At 45.5% G+C, this 20,069-nt stretch overlaps 1 protein-coding gene across 8 annotated transcripts in view; it reads right to left on the bottom strand.

The window, feature by feature from the left end:
- LOC115342529 (kazrin) overlaps nucleotides 1-20,069 on the bottom strand; it is a 312,869-nt gene that overhangs the window by 225,552 nt on the left and 67,248 nt on the right. For 5 of the 8 annotated variants that reach the window (XM_030016883.2, XM_030016885.2, XM_030016882.2 and 2 more), the window contains 2 exons: nucleotides 17,049-17,184; nucleotides 12,426-15,826 (listed from right to left, as the gene is read on the bottom strand). The exons of 1 other annotated variant lie outside the window; for it this stretch is intronic. In XM_030016883.2, coding sequence (XP_029872743.1) covers nucleotides 17,076-17,184 — 109 coding nt within the window. In that variant the 3' untranslated portion in view covers nucleotides 12,426-15,826; nucleotides 17,049-17,075. Of the gene's footprint in view, nucleotides 1-3,304; nucleotides 4,218-12,425; nucleotides 15,827-17,048; nucleotides 17,185-20,069 lie in introns of those variants that run through there. 2 more of the 8 variants (XM_030017746.2, XM_030017743.2) reach the window with 2 other exon arrangements.

The following is a 20,069-nucleotide window of genomic DNA, read 5'->3' as shown; positions in this document are numbered from 1 at the left end:
TCTTTCCCAATTCGTCTTTTTGGAAATCACCAGCCTTGTAGTTAACTTGGACCAGGTGAAAAACCAATCAACCTGCATGGCTTGCCCATGAAATAAAAACCTTATTCTCTGAGCAATTCTAGATAGGAATTACAGTCCCTCTTTTGAAATTACACTCTCTTGAAAGGTGACCGTGTCCCCAGGCAACACTGACAGATCTTTCGGGCATCAGGTAAATTTAATGCCTGCAACAGCAAGGATTTACTGCCTTGGGAAACTGGAGCTTTGTTTGTCAATGAGCTCCCAAACCAGGGAGTTGAGCCAGCTGCAGTCTTCCAATCTGCTTCCAATCTGCACTATTCCCTGTGCTCAGCGCAAATAAAAAACCCCAGGTGATTGCAAGGAACACATCCCAACAAACAAATGTACTGAGGCATAGTAAACTTGGTAAGGTAAGCGGCAACAGTACAGTAGGGTAGAATAGAAAGATAGAAAGCTAATTTTCAAAAGAGCATCCTATGTAATGTACAAGTAAACAGCGCTGCAGAGGTTAAATAAAGATCAAGCACTTGTGCAAAGGGCAAAACAGCTTTGGAGCGGGACTCCCATATGACAACATACTCTTTAGATTAATATTCTGATTACCATAGTACATCCTAGGGTATTATGCAAATCTACAAAAACTATGCATGAATAATCAGCCAATTATGCAGAATCAGCTGCACAAAAAACTTTTCAAGTCTTCCATCAAACAGGAAGATGTGCAGCTGGCAGGAGAAAAGTTAACTTTCAAGACATTCAGTACCTGTTTTCCAGAGCCAGTTATCAAAGAGCAGCATTAGGCGAGGGGGGACACCCATTTGCAACGGGCTGCCACGCACCCCCCGCTCTCTCCCCCGAGGACAGATAGTGCTGCACAAAACCTAAGGCACGTTCTGCAAGCAGACCCCAGCTCTTCTTGCAGGTGCTTTGGAGGAAAAGAGTCCTTGTAACAAAGGCAGAAGCCATAGAAAACCTATCTTTCCAGGTGCTACCTGAAAGTTGTGCTGTCAAGTCTGTGATTTATTTAGAGTTCAGCATTTCTCCAGGCACATAGTCTGACATTTAATTAAGGCCAGGACCTTTATCATTCAAGCACATCGCAGTGTTATTAAAAAAGCCCAAATGTCATCAGTGACAGTGATGTGGTACTGAAGTCTTGCTCGTGAAATTTGGGCTGTACAGGTCAGAACTTGACTCAGCATAGCTCCTCAGAAATTGTTGTTGCAAAAGAAGCACAGAGGGCAAGATCTGGTTTTATGGTTTATAAAGGCACTTGCACAGCCCTACATGATGTCGGGCCCTTTTACGGCTCTATCCCAAATGTCATTTGTTCGATGGCATAGGACACGACTCAGTAACCAGACCTTGGTGTCCCAAACCTGCGTCCACTCCCGTTTCCTTAGGGCGTCCTTCCTGCCCACGTTAAAACCCCGGAGAACAGCGGCAGCTTGGGCAGCCAAGTTTTGCAAGGCCCTATAAACACAGCCATATCCACAAACACATCAACTGAAGTTCTGCTCTCGGGTATGCTGAGTATATATTGTTGTCGCCGTAAGAATAGAAAGCTCACGTAGATGTAAATCACGCACACACGCAATCTACTCATCTGCTTGGAATGTCAGTGCCGTTCGTGGCAGCCATCCTTACACCGCACCTTGTACCTGAAGGCTGCGCGTGCCTGAAGACATCTAGAAAGTCCTACCAAAATGATCCACCAGAAGGAAAAAAAATCTTACAGTTGAGTTACTGAGGTGGGATTCAAAAGCCCTAGATTCGCAGGTTTCCTCGCTGCCGTTACCCTGTAAGAAAGGGAAGGGAAAAGCAAACAAAACTAAAATTACAACCTGTGTTTTCCCACCTGGTTGGTCTTACTAATTTGGAAAACAAAATGCTCACCCAGGACTGGGGCTCTCTCACACATCTCTTCTTTGTGTAACATCTGACATAATGGGTCCACAGACTTTGGACTGATCCCAGGCCATATATGATGAAAGATTAACACCAAACCCTCTTGAAAAACTGCCTGACATTTCCTTGGAGGTAGCAGCATGATCACAGGCTTGATTAACTGAGTAGTTGTCAGCTAATGAGTCGTTCTCCTGGCTCAACCTATGAAAGCACTATGAGAGGCACAACAGAAGTCGCAACGAAACCCTAATACATAATATTTTGGATCTCACCACGTAAATAGAAACACTACAATCCAAACATCATTAGTTACAGAATTGGTTGGGGAGAAGAGAGAGAAAAGAGGAGAGAGAAGGAGGGGATGGGACACTTTGGAGAACATATTTGCTAAGACATATGCGCCATCACAAACAGAAATACGAAAGCACCAGTAGGTCCGAGGAAAACAAGCCCTAGAAATTCAGCGCAAGTGTTGTTATGGTACCATTACAAAAATCCAGGCTTTCTCCACAGCCACAAGTAAACAAATACATCCATTCTCAGAGCTACCTGTAAGCAGGAAAAAGAGACCAAGGCTTGTAAAATTCATTATGCCAATCTATTAGCCTTGGGAACTCGGGTATGAAGGAGGATGCTAGCGCAAAGCTCCGGGGCACTGAATGGAGCAGCGCTTCGGGGCACCTGTGCTGAGCAAGTAAGAAAAGCAAGAGGCAAAAATGGAAAACGTGGGATTAGTCATGTTACACACTCCCTCCTTAATATCCAAAAGGCACAGACAACAGATAATCAGGCCCATCTGTAGGGATGTTACAAATGTATGAAAACAACTGGGAAAAGGAACAGAGCTTCTAGGTGTTACAGTAACACAAACAGCCAGAAAAAGCAAAGGAAAAAACCCAAACACTTTGTCCTTCATAGAATTGACTACCAAAGCAGAGATCTGCACACCTAGAGATGCTCTGTGCTGCAACAGTCACCCTCCAAAACAGCAAATCAACCTCCAGTTTGAATGTCATTATTTTGAAATTGGAAAAGTTGCTATACACGTTGCGTACACTTCTAAATGTAATGGTAGCTTCCACTGTCTGGCGAAGAGCAGCTCGTTCCAGTCCACGTTAACCCGAAACGCGCAAACATCCCAACCCTTGCCTCAAATTTGTAACTGTTTGAACACAAAGCTTTTAAGTGGGTTTGGGAGAAGTTGAGGCAGGTGTGCAAATGCAACAGGGGTCACTCCAACTTTCCCTTTGGAAAACACCAGGTTTGGGGAAGAACTTGGGAACCAAGACAGGGGAGGGAAGACATTAGCGACACTGCAAACCAGAAGGTGAGATGTAGGACGATAAGGTCGTACCCGCGCGCGCTCCTCTCTTACCTGCTTCCATCAGCTGGCACTGCTGCCCGAAAACTTGCGAGAAGGTAACGGGGCCTGCCGCAGAGCTGGAGGTCACGGGAGAGGAGTCCATAGCTCTCTTCGGGTCCTTTGTGTTAGTCATGGGGCAGAGCCCAGCAGCTGTGAGAAGCCTCCTGTCCCCCCCAGATCCTCAGCGGGCAGGATGCGACCCCCACTGAGCACCGACGCCTCTTCCCAAGCCCGGAGGATGCTCCTTTCTCGCTTTTCAAGGGAAAGTAACGACACTTCACTCGAGCGTCGGCAGTGTTTTCATTGAGACCTGTCTCTGCCTCTTCCAGGAGTTTTGCGGGGTGTCCTAGGCAGGTCTGCTGGCCTCAGGCACAAATTAGCCTTAGGCGGTGGGGGCTGACCCCTTCGGGGGTATCTGCCATAGTCAAAGCGGAGATACGAGTCTCTTTTCTTCGCCTCCTGGAACCGAGGTGTCCAAACCCAGCAGCTACCTTGTCCGGGAGCTGGAGCACATCTCCTCCGGAGGAAAAACAGGGAGTTTTCCCCCTCGCAGGGTCCCGGGTACCGCCGGGATGCTGACCCCCCCCCGCGCCTGACCGGGGCCGCTCCGAGATGCTGGGCTACCAGAAAGATCTCTGCTCCTCGCCGGGGTTTGGAGCCCAAGCTTCGCCTTAGGAGGTTAGAGGAGGCTTCCAGCAGCCGAAGCCGGCGGCAGACGAGCAGGGCCGGGGGCTGCGCGACCCCCCCCGTCCCCCCCGTCAGCAAACGGCGGCGGCAGCCCGCAGCCTCCGCTCCCGGGGGCTCTGCCAGCCCTCGGCATTAGCCTCCCCCCCTCCTTCCCGAGGTTTATTCCTTCCTCAGAGCCCTCTCTCTCCCCTTCCCCCAGCAAACCAGGCGAGGGGGAGGAGACTGGAGCCACCGTTAAATAACATTTCCTCTGCCCTGCTGCAGTGTCCCTCCCTCTCCCCTTGCCCTGATGCAGCCGCCGTTCCCGGGAGCTCTTCTGGAGGCAACATGGAAGCGCTAACTCAGCCAGGCAGCGGAGAGCAGCTTGCCTTAACCCCCTCCCGCCTGCTCGCTGGGATGCTCAAGGGAAAGGCGGTGGGGACTGGGACCCAGATTAGCCCGGGGACTGGGACCCAAACCGGCCCGGGGGCTGCCCAGCAGCACTTCGCCTCCCACAGGGCTGCGGTCACCGCGTTGCTGGAACTCTTTTAGTGTAAATACCAGTCGGGGTTGTTTGCATGGAAGAGGGGCCAAGAGTTAACTCCCAGGAAAGTCTGACACGGCTGATTCATCTTCATTTTAAAAACTCCCTCTGCCAATGCAAAGGATGCTGACTCCAGGAGCTCTGCAGGATTTTGTCCTCCGTGAGTCATCAGGGCTTTCTTTGGGAAGAAAGCTTACCACACGGCCAGGAAAACACACACCGAGGTGGAAATACGAAACTGCCAGACTATAGCAACAGAAAGGCCAGGGTAGAGCATGCGAGTCACCTGCAGGTAGCTCAAACCCCGGGTGAGGCAGGGTGGTGTTCTTAGCCCCTTTCTGCAGGCAGCTGAGGCAGAAAGGGGCAAAGGCACTTGCTCAGGGACACCTGGAGAAATTTTAGTAGCTGGGAATTGAAGTCACATCTCCTGGTCTGTGCTGCAGGCAGCACAGCTCCTCTGGCAATGTCGCTGCTCAGGGTGGACACTCAGCTGGGAATCAGTGTTGCCCAGAAAATCCCAGCTTTATCATTTTGTTGTATCTACTCCCTCTTCCTGCAAGTCCAAAGAAACTGGCAGATTTAGCACTTTAACAGCTGCTAGACTGGTTCTGTGAAAGCTATCGGCTCCCATGAGATTGCTCCTTCCTATAATGAATATCTTCATCAATGACACAGACAGTGGGATCTAGTATACCCTCAGCAAGTTTGCAGATGACACCAAGCCGAGCGGTGCAGTTGACAGGCCTGAGGGACAGGATGCCAGCCCATCCCGAGGGAGCCAGACAAGCTCGAGAAGTGGGCTGCTGTGAGTCTCATGAGGTTCAACAAGGCCAAATGCAAGGTCCTGCACCTCGGTCAGGACAACCCCCGGTATCAACGCAGGCTGGGGGATGAAGGGATGGAGAGCAGCCTTGCGGAGAAGGACTCGGAGGTACCAGTGGATGAAAAGCTGGAAATGAGCCGGCAGTGTGCGCTCGCAGCCCAAAAAGCCAACCGTATCCTGGGCTGCATCCAGAGCAGCGTGGCCAGCAAGTCGAGGGAGGGGATGCTCCCCCTCTACTCCACTCCGGTGAGACGCCCCTGGAGTCCTGCGTCCAGCTCCGGGGTCCTCAGCACAGGAGAGACACGGAGCTGTTGGAGCGGGTCCAGAGGAGGGACACAAAAATGATCAGAGGGATGGAACGCCTCTGCTGTGGGGAAAGGCTGAGAGAGTTGGGGTTGCTCAGCCTGGAGGAGGGAAGGCTCCGGGGAGACCTTCTTGCAGCCTTTCAGTACTTAAAGGGGGCTTATAAGAAAGATGGGGACAGACATTTTAGCAGGGCCTGTTGCAATAATGGGGTAATGGTTTTAAACTAAAAGAGGGCAGACTTAGACCAGATATAAGGAAGAAATGTTTTACAATGAGGGTGGTGAAACCCTGGCACAGGTTGCCCAGAGAGGTGGTCGATGCCCCATCCCTGGAAACACTCAAGGTCAGGTTGGACAGGGCTCTGAGCAACCTGACCTAGTTGAAGATGTCCCTGCTCCCTGCAGGGGGGTTGGACTAGATGACCCTTAAAGGTGCCTTCCAACCCAAGCTATTCCATGATTCTATGAGTTAAATGGTTTTACGCTCAGATCAGCTATGGCAGAGTACAGCCCAAACAAACAAGAGAGAGACATCTTTGCACGTTTGTTTTGCTAAAGACACAGGAACAATTTCTGTCTTCCCAAGAAGACAGAGATGTAACTTGACCTTCTCATCTATTACACAGAAGAAAGCAAAAATTGGGCCATTTGGTCCCCATGTCTTCAATATTCAGGTATGTATTCCCATGGCTGTTTTCTTCCTTCCTGACTCTGTTGCCTGTTGCGCTCTCTGACCATGCCCAGCTGCCCAGAGCAAACTGTTATTTGAGCAAAACCTGCTGATATTTGAAGCCTACAAGAGCATGTTCTAAAATTATTCAGAATGTCAGAAAAAAGCTGATATAGAGTGGCATTTAGTTGGGTGGGAAGGCATTAGTGAAGAGCAAAGGGGCTAGACTCAGTTCTACCTCCAGTATCACATTGTGCAACATGTACTCCTGATCATATATCAGGAAACCCTCCCAGAGCTGTTTGGCAATTTCTCTGCAAAATCCACCGCATAGCTGCATCTAGCTCTGAAATAGTAAAGCATAATTAAAAAACTTTAAAAAATTACACAAGAGGCTACCTGAAAGTCCCTTTCCCCTATTTCCTTAACAAAACTTTTCCAGGTCGTCAAGATTTCAGGGGGTTTAGTGTTGCAGAGCAATTCACAGATATATTTTTCCTTCTCCCCAATTCCATTATGCATTAGGAGAGGGCACTGAAGGTTCTTGAAAAGCAAAAAAACCACACCCAAAAGTCTTAGAAAATCTGTATTCTGCAGGTGCTAAGAACTCTCTCACTGGTAGGATGGGTACCCTGGGTGTAAGAAATCTTCCCAGACAGGGAATAGAGAAAGTGGGAAAGCGTTAAAGCCCGTTTGCTGTTTGATTTCCAGAACGTGCCTTGTAGCTACAGTGCTGGGGAGACGGCAGGCTCACCACCACCTCCTGCTCTCTGCAGGGTTTGATGGTTCTATATGGGGCACTGTGTAGAGCACAACCCGCCGCAATGGTTACGCAACACGCTGAGCGGCCACGCTTCATTTAACACCATTGTTCACAGCTTGCAGCCATTAGATGGAGTCAGTACGTGTCCCTAAAAAACAGAAAGCAAGAAAACAAGCCCTCTCGTTCGGGCTGGGTTGGGAGCCGTGTACCTGCTCAGCATCGATTACCTTCTCGCCCAGCGAGCCGCTGGGAGAAGATCAGCAGTGCAGGAGCACACCAGCGCCTGATCTTTACTCTGAACAGCAGGCCAAGGGATGCTCCAGTTTAGCTCAGTACATTTTGCTCTTAAGAAATGACCCTCTCTGAGGTACAGAAGTTTTCCTATGACATTTTCCACTTCACTGCAGCTCAGCTGAATTTTACTCACACAGCTGACAACTGCATTGCTGTGCCCAGTCTCATGCAGGATCCAATGCCAGGTTTCCTCCTCTGGGCTTCTGTGCTTACCACAACGCTCTGAGGTTTATTTAACATATAGAAGGTTCCTCAAGGTCCCCCCCATTCTGCAGGTGTCATTGCTAACTCCATCACCTACAGCAAGTGACGCCACATAGAAAATAACTACCAATAAAACAGATAAATAACCTGACTCAAAGCTTACCTTTTTAGGTGAAAAGGAAAAATACTAGGGTTAGGAATAATGTGACCCTTGTTAAGACACTGGAGCTCAATTTAAGAGGTGCTGTGCTTGCACACGGTGAATGAAACATGTGCATGTGCTGCACTGGCAGCACGGGAGGAAGGTGAAGTAGAGAGGGTCGATCCCTACCCATTAGTAAGTGGGAGCTTATTCTGCCCTTCTGCTTCCTAACACAAGCTGCCTGCTAAACCGGGAAATTTCAGCTTCCTTTAAGGTTAATGAGACAAAAAAACAATGGCAGCATTCTCAAATATGTATGAAAAGACTTCTGTTGGCAAAAAAACCCCAACCAGGTAACCTGATTACCTCTGCCAGCCCTTCTGAAAACACCCAGCGTCTCCTTACGGTGCACTCTGCCAGTGCCTGCAGGGCTCGCCAGACCCGAGTCATCTGTCTGGCAGCCTGGTTAATGGGAAATCCCGTACACGGCAAAGAGCATCTATCGCTGTGGGGCTCCGATAGCTGCCCTGTGGGGCCCAAAAGGGAACACAAAAGATGTCCAGTGACTGTGACCACCTCGGACCGAGCTCTCACGGGCAGTTTTGCTCTGATGGACCTTCACTTTCTCCATGGGAGTTCTGTGCAGTCATTAAGGCTTTCGGGTGATTACTGGCTCTGAAAGCCTGTGTTTCTGACAGCCATCTCTAGAAATGAAAATTCACTCTCTTTATCTGCGCTTGCTTCCTGCGAGCTTTGTCACAGATAAAGCCTTAGCCAGCTAAGGGGCAGATTTGGTCTCGTGTGCCTTTCGATTACCAAGAAGAAGAGAGATGCAATCTCAGCTGGGCACTTGTTTCCTTTTCAAAGGAAAAATTCACACAAGTAACACTGCAGGAGACTTTAAGCAGTCTAGTCCCTTCATCTGGGATCTACCAGATCACTGCATGGCATCCCTTCTTTGAAGAGCCTTGTTCTACCCCAGGTTGATGTCAGCTTCCCGGTCAGAGACAATACGGTTATAACATTTCTGCTTAGCAGAGGAATTCATTGATGGAGCCAGACTGACTTGTTTATCAGGAAATTTCCTCTGATGCAGTAACACAAGCAGCTTAGTAACAGCGCAGTTGAGTTACCATCAAATCACCAAGTGCAATGAAAAGTCCATCTAACACACCTTTATTAGCACTCCATCTGGAACGACTAACATCTTTGCTGACAAGTCTCCCCGTGTCATTTTATGAGGATGTAGCAACTCATTTTCTCCACACTGATGATCAGTCGATCTGACAGGGAGTTCAGAAGTCCCGAAATGCGAAGGGAGCAGCTCTGTGCACCTCCAGCACCCGGCCCACAGTGACAGGAGCACAGAAGCAGTTCACATCGGGACAAAAGAGCCTTGGTAAATGCCAGCTTAATGAAGGTCTGCTTCTCTTCCATATCTAATTATCTCATTGAACAGACAACAATGTGCCACGTGAAGATGTACGAAAGGGAAAGAAACTCAGTTAAACTCATTACATCAATACAATAGGCGTTTCATTACAGTGATACTTAACATCTTTAGAAATACCCTGTGCAAGAAATGGGGGTTATTCACAACAATGTTCATAGTAGCAAAGGATTCTGGAATGGAGGAGGACTCAGGAAATACCATAGAAAATTTCAGATATTATCCTTAATGAGATGTCGTTGGCAAGGAATGGTAACAAGGGAGAACTCATTTCTTGTGTGTCAGAAGTCAGCGTTTCACTGTTACAAGGCAGAGACTGAAAAAAAGTAACAGACAAGGATTTTTGCATTTGCTTCCAGCACACCACTCTCACAAGGAGGGCTGGCAAAATCATTGGCTGGATGCATGGGGAAGTATGGACGCAATTATTCCTCCGCAGACAACACTACTGAGATCAGTTCTGGAACATTTATGCAATTCTGATGCCTGTGTCATGCAAGGAAAATGGAGTATTTTGTAGTACTCACAATGAAGTTGAAGCAATGCATTTAAGATTTGGTATCAGAGACAGCAATGAAACATATTTCTCCCTTCCTTCAGATTATACTTCCTTCAATTCTTGGCTGAAAAAGAATTGTATTTGGTCGGGGTTTATTCTTTCCAAAAAAATAAAAGTTTGAATGCCGCAGAAGAAAATTATCTAAGTGGTGCAGAGAGAGGAAGTCCTACTCTGAAAGACTTAGAGAATTCGTCAGATAGTTTGTCAAAAGTAAGAGTGAAGTATGGACTGAAGTACGGCTTGCTTAATGTATAAATATCTTTGTAGAAAAGAAATACCAACTATGAAGGGACTCTAATCAGTTGGTGCTAGGCGCAAAGAGAAGCTGAACTCAGATACAGACGTTATCTACCGGGACAGAGTGCTAAAGGAAATAGTCTGGGTATTTCACTGCTCAAGGTTAAATTAAGATGCATTCCTAAATTGATACACCCTAGGTAAGCCTTAGCACTGCACTTAATAAAGAAACCAAAGAATGAAGTTCAGGGAGTCTGTCAGTTAAAGCACTCTGGCTAAAGGAAGATTCAACGTATAAGAGAGTAAATATATTGTGTAGAGGACAGGATGCGAGTATAATAACAAGCAATATGTTTTATAGTACAAATTTTCTGATGTAATGCTGGTCCCCAAACAGTCTATTCCACACAGCTTCAGCTGGAGGGGTGAGGAGAAGGTGAGCCTGGCAATAACACCCTCTCGCCTAGTTCTTTGCACAGCCATTGACACTGGCAAAGCAAGGGGAAAAAAAAATTAGTAAGAAGAAAACCAACCCTGCTAAGCCCTGCTAAAGTCCAGGGGACCCAAAACTTAGCAGAGCAGTAAAAGGGGGGGTACTTGCATTAGTATCTCGTATCTAAGATAATATTTCCAGAGCAGTCTAATCTTCAACAACTGCCTCTTCTTCTTCCAAGGCAGCTGCAAAGCAAGTCGTAAAACAAATGCAGCACAGCTTGAAATTCTCTCCTACCCCCAAGCACCTGTCTGTCCCCCTCCTCTTCTTCGCTGGAGAATAAATGTCGATTGTTCACGATCAGTAGGCCAGAACGTGCTGCTGTCAACTTCCCAGGCTAGCTCATCCCTAAACCGAGAGAAATGTCTCCTGCACCGAAAGGCACAGCGCTATTTCCGTATGCCCTCTGGTACCCTTGCGCGAGCCGGCTGGGAGCATCCGCTGCTCATGTCACCCGGGCTGCTGGTCATCAGCCACAACGACTTCCCAGCAGTGACTTTGGCTTGATGCAGGCAACGACCCCGAGGTGAAAGGCTCCATCGTTCATAATCCAGGGAAAGGTTACTCAGCAGCGCTTGACGTGCATTTCTATTTCTCCCGTTCTTCCGCAGCTGACCCATCTCGCATACGAGATGACAAGCTGTCGGGGAGCTCAGGTGTGATGTACTTGTGTCCTTCACGTCCACTAAGGGTCTTTTTCCTGAGCATACACAATACTCTGCATGTCCTATAGCCCTGAAGGACTACTTAGAATTGGCACTGCCGTCAAAGACTGAAACAGCCTAATCAGTTTTCCTAACTGAGATTTTGTGGGGGGATTCTGCCACTGGCAGTGTCATGTTGCCTGCATCCTCCTGCCTCCTGGCAGCTGCAAGCAGCCTGATACATACGGTGGTACAGTAAACAGTATTAAGGCAGTAGCTTCGTTATGAGAAAGTTTTTCTCCTTACCTGTTTTTGAAGGTAGTCTTCTCCCAAAAAAGCCACAGCTCTTATAAAAAGGAGTAATTAGTGCTGCTTCAGGTGACAGCTCAGACACATGAATGAAAGTATGTAGCTATTTAGTTAAAGAATATTTCAGAAGATTCTCAGGCAGGGAGGGAATGACAGCTCAGCAAAATCTGATCACTCAAAACTTAACTGAAACTGAATGCCATTTAATAAAAATCAGGTAGGCTGCGACGCTGCAAGAGGAGGTTGACTGACTGTTAGGCTGCTGCAGGCAAGGCAATGACATGCAATGGTGACAACAGTGATTTTTTACTACCAGGTCAGATTTGTAATGCATAAGGAATCTTCAGATTTTCTGGGGCGAAAGAGCCATTTTTAGCCTATGTGAAATTAATATTAATACCTATACTTCAGCTGTTCCCAAACCTGTTTGTTGTATCTGATAGTTTTTAAGGAATGTGGCTGAATTAATGCACCACTGATGAATGGCTGCCCACCGACCCTCAGCGATTCCCTTACAGAAGCGCCAAGTCCCATGGCCCTGGACAAGGTATAAAACTCCCTCCTCAAGGTGGTGTGACAGAGCATATCCTTTAACAGAGAAGAATGAAACGGGGACCATTTCTAGGAAGCAAAAAACCCTCCTGCTTCATGCCCTGCTCAAACTTTCACCCTCCGATAGAGGACAGCAACCCTTGAAATTTACTGTATTGCGTTGCTTCCACAGCGCTGCAATGCTTCAACAAGAGGGTTGGCTTTGAATGGAGAGTCCAAAGTACAAAGGGCTGGTGTGCTGCTTATCCAAGCGTGCAGACCCAGAGTCTGAAGCTGTCAGGAGAGCTCGGTCTGCAGTAATTACTGTTCGCATGCATGGAGCTTGATAGACCAAGGTGACATTTCGATCCCCTTCCTTCTCTCCTGCCACCCACCAGAAAAACCCCAAACCATTCAGCCAGTTCAGAGCCCGAAAACACTGGATCTCCGTTTTGAAGACTTCCTTTGCTGAACTAATAATAAATGTTGCCATGACGCGGTTTGTCACATTAATTTATTGTTGTTCTTTTTCTTTACATGGCGGACAGACAACAGAGCTTTCAGTCTTCCAGAGCAATGTTCAGAACCCAAGCATCAACCAGGTAATACCACATCTCCACACAGTTTATATTTAATAAACTTCTCAGTATCAGCATTGTCATGAGAGCACTGCAGAGCTACCGGTGTCAGCCTCGCAAATTTCTACATGCAAAACCTGAGCTTTTTTCCCCACCCTCTCCTTGAATCTTCACAAGAACTTGTGGTATTAGTCAAGGGCAAAATTTCACGTTTCATCAGCAGGCACGGGGGAGGTTAAAAGTTTGCTGCAAAACTGTGAAATTTTGCCTTGGGAGAAAAAAAAAAATGGCATACTTTCCTGAATTTGCTGTGAATAAAACATCCTCGTCGTTCTAGAGAAATGACACCATTTTGAACTGATTCTTTTTTCTGCAAGAAAAACCAACCCCCCCACCCTCCCCCCAAAAACTGTGTTTGTTATCTGAGGGAAAATGATGAAAAGTCTGGTGCAACCATCAGTTATTTCTTGTCAGTGGCGTGGATATTCTTCTGCCACAGCTTAGACCGTAATGGATCCTTCAAATAGACCAGTACAATATAAAGCTGTGTGCTGTGGTCTCTTGGTTGAGTAACACATGTTATAAAACTTTAAAAACGGAGCATTTACAACCAGGGACATAAAGACGTGCTTTTAAAATTGTAAATACATATTTACAGGCTTGTGTGATAAACCAGAATTTCTCTGGGAAAACTGTTCATATATCACAACAATTTACATACTTCTCTCCTTGAGTTTGTCTGTTATTATAGTTAATACCACTCTAAAAAAAGCAGCAAAAATAAATTGCACAAAAGTGACCTCTAATAACCTCATTGGTATGCCTTAAAGGCACTAAACTCAGCAGCATCCGTGCCAGAAACTCTGTACTTAATTTAACTTACTGTTGCTGGAAGTTGAGTGGGTTTCAGAAGAACTGATTGTTTACAGCAGGATTTGGGCTGCATGGCAAGAAAGCTCTTCCTTAGCAACAATCCTCAAGTGACCAGTGAAAATTTATACAGTTAAGTGTCATCTTCCACAAAATGCCTAACAAAGCTGCACTGGGAAAATCAAGGGCATATCATACTGGTGCTTTAAGACAGAGTATATTGGAGCTGGGTTTTATCAGCACTGTATATTCATTTTTCAAATGATCTAGATGCTGTCCAGACACACAGGAAGATAATTCCTGTTTGAAAAAACAGGGTTTACCATACTAATACTAGATGATGAGAGGAAGAAGAAAACGTGGAGAGAAAATAAAAAGAAAGATAATGTGCAAACCAAAAGTGAGCTAAACTGATTAGAGAGCTGTATGTGCACGCCAGCTTCTTTGAGATATACGTAAGGCCAGGAAACTTAATTTCTGTGCTATTTGACCAAGATTTACCAAGCTGCCTAGCAGATTTGGATACTCCCAGCTAGTTTTAATGAAGAATGAGAATCTCAGTCTTCCGAGGCTGCTGTGAAAAATGTCAGCCTTTGTTTGGAATTAGTACATCACATATTTCAAGAGGAAATTATTGCTAGCAAAAAGCTCAAGGGGGGACAAATCCTAGAGACTCTCCACTCCAGGAAAGAGACAGAGCAGCCAGCAATGGCACAAGCTCTCCCCACAAAGCCTGCATCTCAACGGTCTCACAGTCTTGAACTGGAAGCATCACTTCCAACATGGGAGGGATGTAGCTTTTTATGGCTCATCTAGTTCTCAGCATCTCAGCCTTCCCCCAAACTACAATTGCACTTAGAAAGCCTCCAACAGGGGTTTATCCAAAAAACGTGTAGCTAGGTAATACAACATCCTGAAGACCTTTTCTTTCCAACTCAAGCGACACGTAGCTAAAACATTTTTACGGTGAACAAAACCAGTGTTTCTTGTTTAAAGCTTTTGTATTCATTTTGAACAATTTGATTTTCATCAAAACTATAAAAAATTAACTGTTTTCAGCAATTTCATACATATATATTAATATAGATGTCATATATATATATATATGAAGATATATATAAAATTGATGCTTTTTTTGACTTCTTCAGGGTGGCAGGAAGGAGTATCAACCGGGCACTTCTTTTTTTTCTTAACTAACGTGTGCATACACAGATGTCTGCTTATCTGTGTGGAGTGCAAAGACAAGGAGAGGAATAAATGGACTGAAATAAGGGGGAAATAGGGCAATCAACCCCCTTGACCTCCTTGAAAAATCCCAAACCCGGACGCTGCATTAGCAGGGATCCTGCAAAAACTTGTCTTGACAGAAGGAACCCTTCATCTCAGAGGTGAGATCTGCAGGGGCGCGGAGAAGCACCCCTGCCAGATGATGCACCTGTGTGTGATTGTCACCATTTTGGAGCAAGAGGTAAGAGACCTTTTTGCACTGCATTTTACCAACTGACCTGTATGTTTCTACAACTTGTCTTTACTGGCTGCCAGCTACCTTCATGCATGCCCCGTCTACAGGACCACTGAAACTAAACATGTCTGTACTGAGGGTTGCAAACACAAGCTCCGTATTTAAGGAAAAGTGTTGCTTGATACTGCTTGATACTGTGTTTGATACTCTCGTTAAATAAATAAAGCCTGACTATAACAAGAGTACCAGACTGGCAACAAATGTAATGGCAGCTTTTGAGGAATGGATGCTTGTCCCTTTATGAAACTGGGCTATCAGTGCATTTCAGAGAGATCACTTAACAGGTGTTCTTCCAAAAAAAATGTGGGTCCTGACGCACTTCGAAAGCAATGGCATCATGCCCGTTAAAGCTAATGGTACAAAGTCAAGAGACTGGGGTACCCACAGACTTCAGATGTGGAAACCTCAGCAAAACCTACCACTCCCTTCAGTGGATTTTTGTGGGGTGCCCAGTTCTTTACCCGTTAGGATGTAAAGTAGAAACTAAAATGATGTAACAGTCTTTTCAGAATTTAATTGCATAGTATGTTAAACCCCTCTGTGTTCTACCAGAAAGAGGAGACTCATCCAGACCCAACGACCCTCTGAACACAGTTAATCTGCCTGCAAATGTCTGAACATTTCTCCACGCTATCCCACTGGCTGTTGATGCACGGACTCCACGCGGCAGGGGACCCTGAGATCACCCCCTCACCAGCATCCACAGTTCATCACTCTCTGGAGAAGGCAGAAGCCCTGCTCTGCGCTCTCTCCCTCTCCCTCTGGAAGGAAGGACAATATGACTGAAGCGCGCCATTGCTTCCAGCAGAAGAAACCGCTGTCCCTGTTATCTACTGAGGAACCGGTCTCACCTCATCCGAGAAAAAGCAGGAGAGGATAATGCTTGAGGATTACTTCACCTCACCTTTTCCAGTCAAAAGTTCCTAGTACCTGAAAATACACAGAGAGTTGCATTTAATCAGAGTCAGCTTTAAGATGAAGTAGTCAGAGTAACTGCCCCGTTACACTGAGCTGGAAGCAGGACAAGTCATTCAGCGAGTGCTGCGCAGGGAAGAGATGCCCACGATTTAACTTTTGCTTGGATTTCCCACAACTAAATGGTCTTTGCCACAGTTAGGGATGTTAACATTTCATTAGCAATCACTCCCATTATTCAGAAGGTAGCAGACTTCAGAATTTTACTAACTTTTTCCCCCAGTGTTATTTTTGAACATATTGAACAAAGAATAAAATCTCAGGCTGCAGCATCTTGATTTTTCTGGCACTCATTCTCACCTTTAGCTTTACCCATATAAGTATAATGTTCCTTAGCTGTTACATCAGTATAAAGGAGGTGATGACCTGCATGTTACAGGTGGGGAAATGAAGAGATAGAAGACAGTGTCTTGTTTCAAGTCAACCAACAGGAAATCAGTTCAGCTTCACCAGTAACACCGGACCAGGTCATGAATTTGTTCAAGCCCATACAGCTCCACTACACCAGTTGATCTCACCACAACCCCAAGTAATGTTTTTGTATGTTATCATGGCACTGCAATTTCCATTGTGATACAGGTCTTTGAGCTTCTGGCATTCAATCAAAGCAGCCAGCCATAATACACATTCTCAGGCATACTTTTTCTGGTCAGTTAATATTTGTTCAGCGTCTACCCATTCAGCCTAAAATATCTCAGAGGACTTTGCCCACTACTATGACAAAATACAAATACCACTCCTTTCCAGACGTGGACAAACCCCATCCTCACAAAACTTACCACCATCTTCAGGCTCCCCACAGGATCCAGAGGAGCAACACCACAGCTCTTAAAAGCTCATAAACGGAAGAAAACTCTCCTTCCATCTTCCATGAGGCTGAAGAGCTGACTCTGCCCCAAGAGATCCTCTTGATGCAGAGTATATAAGTACACATCACTAGAGAAGACCTTGTCCCTTGTGCTTGATTTAACTGAGAGACCCTATTTTTCTGACATAGCTCTCGCCCTTCACGCCTGCTTTCTCATCAGTGACCAGTTACAACAAGAGCACCGACATCGCGGGTTTTCTGAGGCTCGGACAGTATCTGGAAAGCGCTTTGCACTCCTTGCCCACAGAACCACAAGCTAGGCAAGTTCTGCGCATCCTCCCGTGGCAGCGCCTGGCTGCATTGCTGTACCTGGTTTGGTTGGACATGCAGAAGAGTCTATTCCTTGAAGAAGTGGGATGCGGTGCAGTTGGATTTCTTGCATTGCCTGGTGCTGGTGTTATGCGAAGAGGAGGAGGGACATCTAGAGGCCATGCGGAGTCTGTAACTGTACAAAGAGGCAGAAGAAACTCACACACATGCATTAGGGTACCGGGAGAAAAAAAGCAGAGACATGCTTTAGGGCCCTATAGGGGCTTTAGTAAGCTATGAGGAAAAAAAAGCCCTACACTGCAAGTACTGAGGAGAGTCACTTCTGAAGGCAAGAGGGTTTTTTTTCTTTTTCTCTCTGTTCTGAACTTACCCTGTTAGTTTATTTAAGTAGGAAACAGACAATGTCAACTGGAAGCAGCATCCAGCCTCCCACCCAATGTCCCAGGCCCTCCAACCGGGACCGACAGACAAATCCAGAGTTATGTAAAGAACCCGGTCTGTTTTCTCAGGACAGTCCATACCAGGTTTTAAAATACATATTTACGGAAAAGGAATTTTACTTTACAGAAGCATGGTACCACACCTGGTCATTTTTCCCGAGGTCAGAGCCTGCAGTACGCTTTTGCCACTATAGCGCTGGCAGACTTGACAATGACGCACACAGGTCACTACAGTGAGCCCTGCTACAGTGCCTTCACTGTAGAGGATATGTTATATCCCTTCCAATTTTAAACTAACTCCAAGAATCCCAAAGTGAAAGTGAAAATCAGAGATTTTTAACTGACAGCATTCGATCTCTGTCAATTGTGATTTCAAGAAGAAAGCCTGAAAACATGAGTCAAAGCAGGGGAAGTAGAAAGGCTCATACCCTATTCTAAACGTACAATCTCAGTGCAAATGTAAACCCAAGCTAAATTTCCTTACACTAAAAGATTAGAAAAAAAAAACCTATTTGTTTTTAAATTCAGCATCTTTTGCTATCTTGCACATACTTGTTCCTCCTTGGTACATGCAGGTGCATGTCTGCTCCCCCTCGCACCTGTGCACCCCCATACTTGCGGTAATTGCATACCTACCTTGTATATATGCAAATTCTTCAAAAGTCTAACCAAAACCAACTACTTACGTTCTTCCAAGGGAACATCTTTTGAAATGTAATTTTATTACATCACAACATGTCTAAGAAAAGTTAAAAGTTAGGTTTTTCTCCAGGTTATTTTTAGAGTTCAATATACACCCTTTGAAGGAGACTTCAATTGTTATTTGTCCTTACACACAGATTTTGTAGTGCAGTGTGACTGCAAGTTAGACATAAAGAAGTGCAAAATTTTCCATTACAACACAAAAACAAAACCACAGAAATTTTGAAAAGAAGGAATTCAATTATTTCCAAATTAAAATTTGTGGTTAAAACAGTCTGCCAAAGTTTTGTTATTGTTATATGTAAATCATACTCTCCAGCTTTTGTGAATTTAATACTGAAGCATTCATCTAGCATCTTAGAATCAGAAAGTGATAATGAGGAAGTCAACAAAAGCCAGATTTTGTTGTCCCATATAAGGACTGTTACCAAGGGAAACAGCAGAATATCCAAAATAAGTTTAGTTTGTCTGGCTTCAGTTCTTTACTAAAACTAGAAGAGAGCAATTTTAGTTTCTTTTTATTTAGAACATTTCCATTTAAGTAACGCTTAATTTCAAAAAATTAATTATGACTTGTAAAAGTTCTTCTACAATCAATAACATCTGTGTGTTATTGCATGCAATGAGCCAATGCCTAGATCCTGTGGGAAACCTAAAAAAGACAAAAAAAAAAAAAAAAAAGCCTCAAATCCAGAGACAAAGTATCTGAGAAAATCTGACCTGCGTTTGCAAATGCATATCCCTCACCCTCCCCCAAAACCAATATGCTAAAGGGATCCCTCACCCCCTAATTCCATCTAGCTTTAAAGCTAATAGATCATTGGCTTATTATTTGGAAGTTGAGGATGGGAGGAACAGGATAAAAAAGGATTGTTTTTCTAGATAGAAATTGAAATGGAGTTCTCACTGTTGCCTTTGCATTCTGCTCTCAGTTAGCCGTGAAACCATACGGCAAAGCACTGACAGCGGCCAAGCAGCGATGTTTGCTCTACCAAAGCAGTTCGGAAATCGGTGCCCTCCTCCGTGCCGATATTAAACTGAAGTGGATTGATAAGTCTATCTTTAAAAAGCCTCTTTAAAGAAATGCAGGGATGTCTGGATGTTTTAGGAGTAACTCCCTGGGTCTGCAAGGCAAGCTAATCTCCAAGGGGGAGGGGAGCTGAAATACCCCCATCGCATGTAGGAACAGTTATTGAGATCGCTATTTTTAGCACTGTCACTTTGCACCTGCTTTCACCATCACCCGTGCTGGGGTAACCGGAGACAGGCAAAAGAAAAGGAATTCTTAGACACCCTGTGCCGATGCAGCCGAGCAATACGGACTTTACCGGGAAGGGGCGAGGGGGCTGTACCCCAGCCCCTTCGCACCACCGCGCACCGTCCGCATCCTGGACCGAACATCAGCGGACAGACAGCACACCCCGTGCTACATCCAGCCCTCTCAAGTCCATTGTTTACGAGCAGTCCTACCCAGAAAAATTAAAAAAAGGAAAAAAAGAAGAAAAGGAATAGCATCAGAAAACATACTATGCTTGCAAGGAAAAGGGCACAGAAACCAAATGTTAGGCAGCAGGAAGGATTTGTCTACACTGAGTTTTCTCTGTCATCTAGGACTTTTAAATCAGGATAAACAGTTTTGGTAAAGTACTAGCTATACCATAAATTAAAGGTAAACCAAAAGTTAAATGATGCTATTTTTTTTTACACACAGACAGGGCCTAAACCTCTCTCTCTCAACTGAAAGCACACCCTAACTAAAGAGAGAGACAAATCACTAAATTTGGTGAGACTCGCTACAATAAAAACACACTAAATCCCAGGTCTTACAGTCTTCCATCCTTGGATCTGAGAGTGTTTTGCAGTATGAGTCAGTACCATAATCTCCATTTTCCATATGCAGAACTGAGTCAGAAGGAAA

The sequence above is a fragment of the Aquila chrysaetos genome, chromosome 6 (genome assembly GCF_900496995.4).
Source record: "Aquila chrysaetos chrysaetos chromosome 6, bAquChr1.4, whole genome shotgun sequence".
Taxonomy (NCBI): domain Eukaryota; kingdom Metazoa; phylum Chordata; class Aves; order Accipitriformes; family Accipitridae; genus Aquila; species Aquila chrysaetos.
The sequence above is the reverse complement of the archived record's forward strand: the minus strand, read 5'-3'. Positions and strand labels throughout refer to the sequence as shown.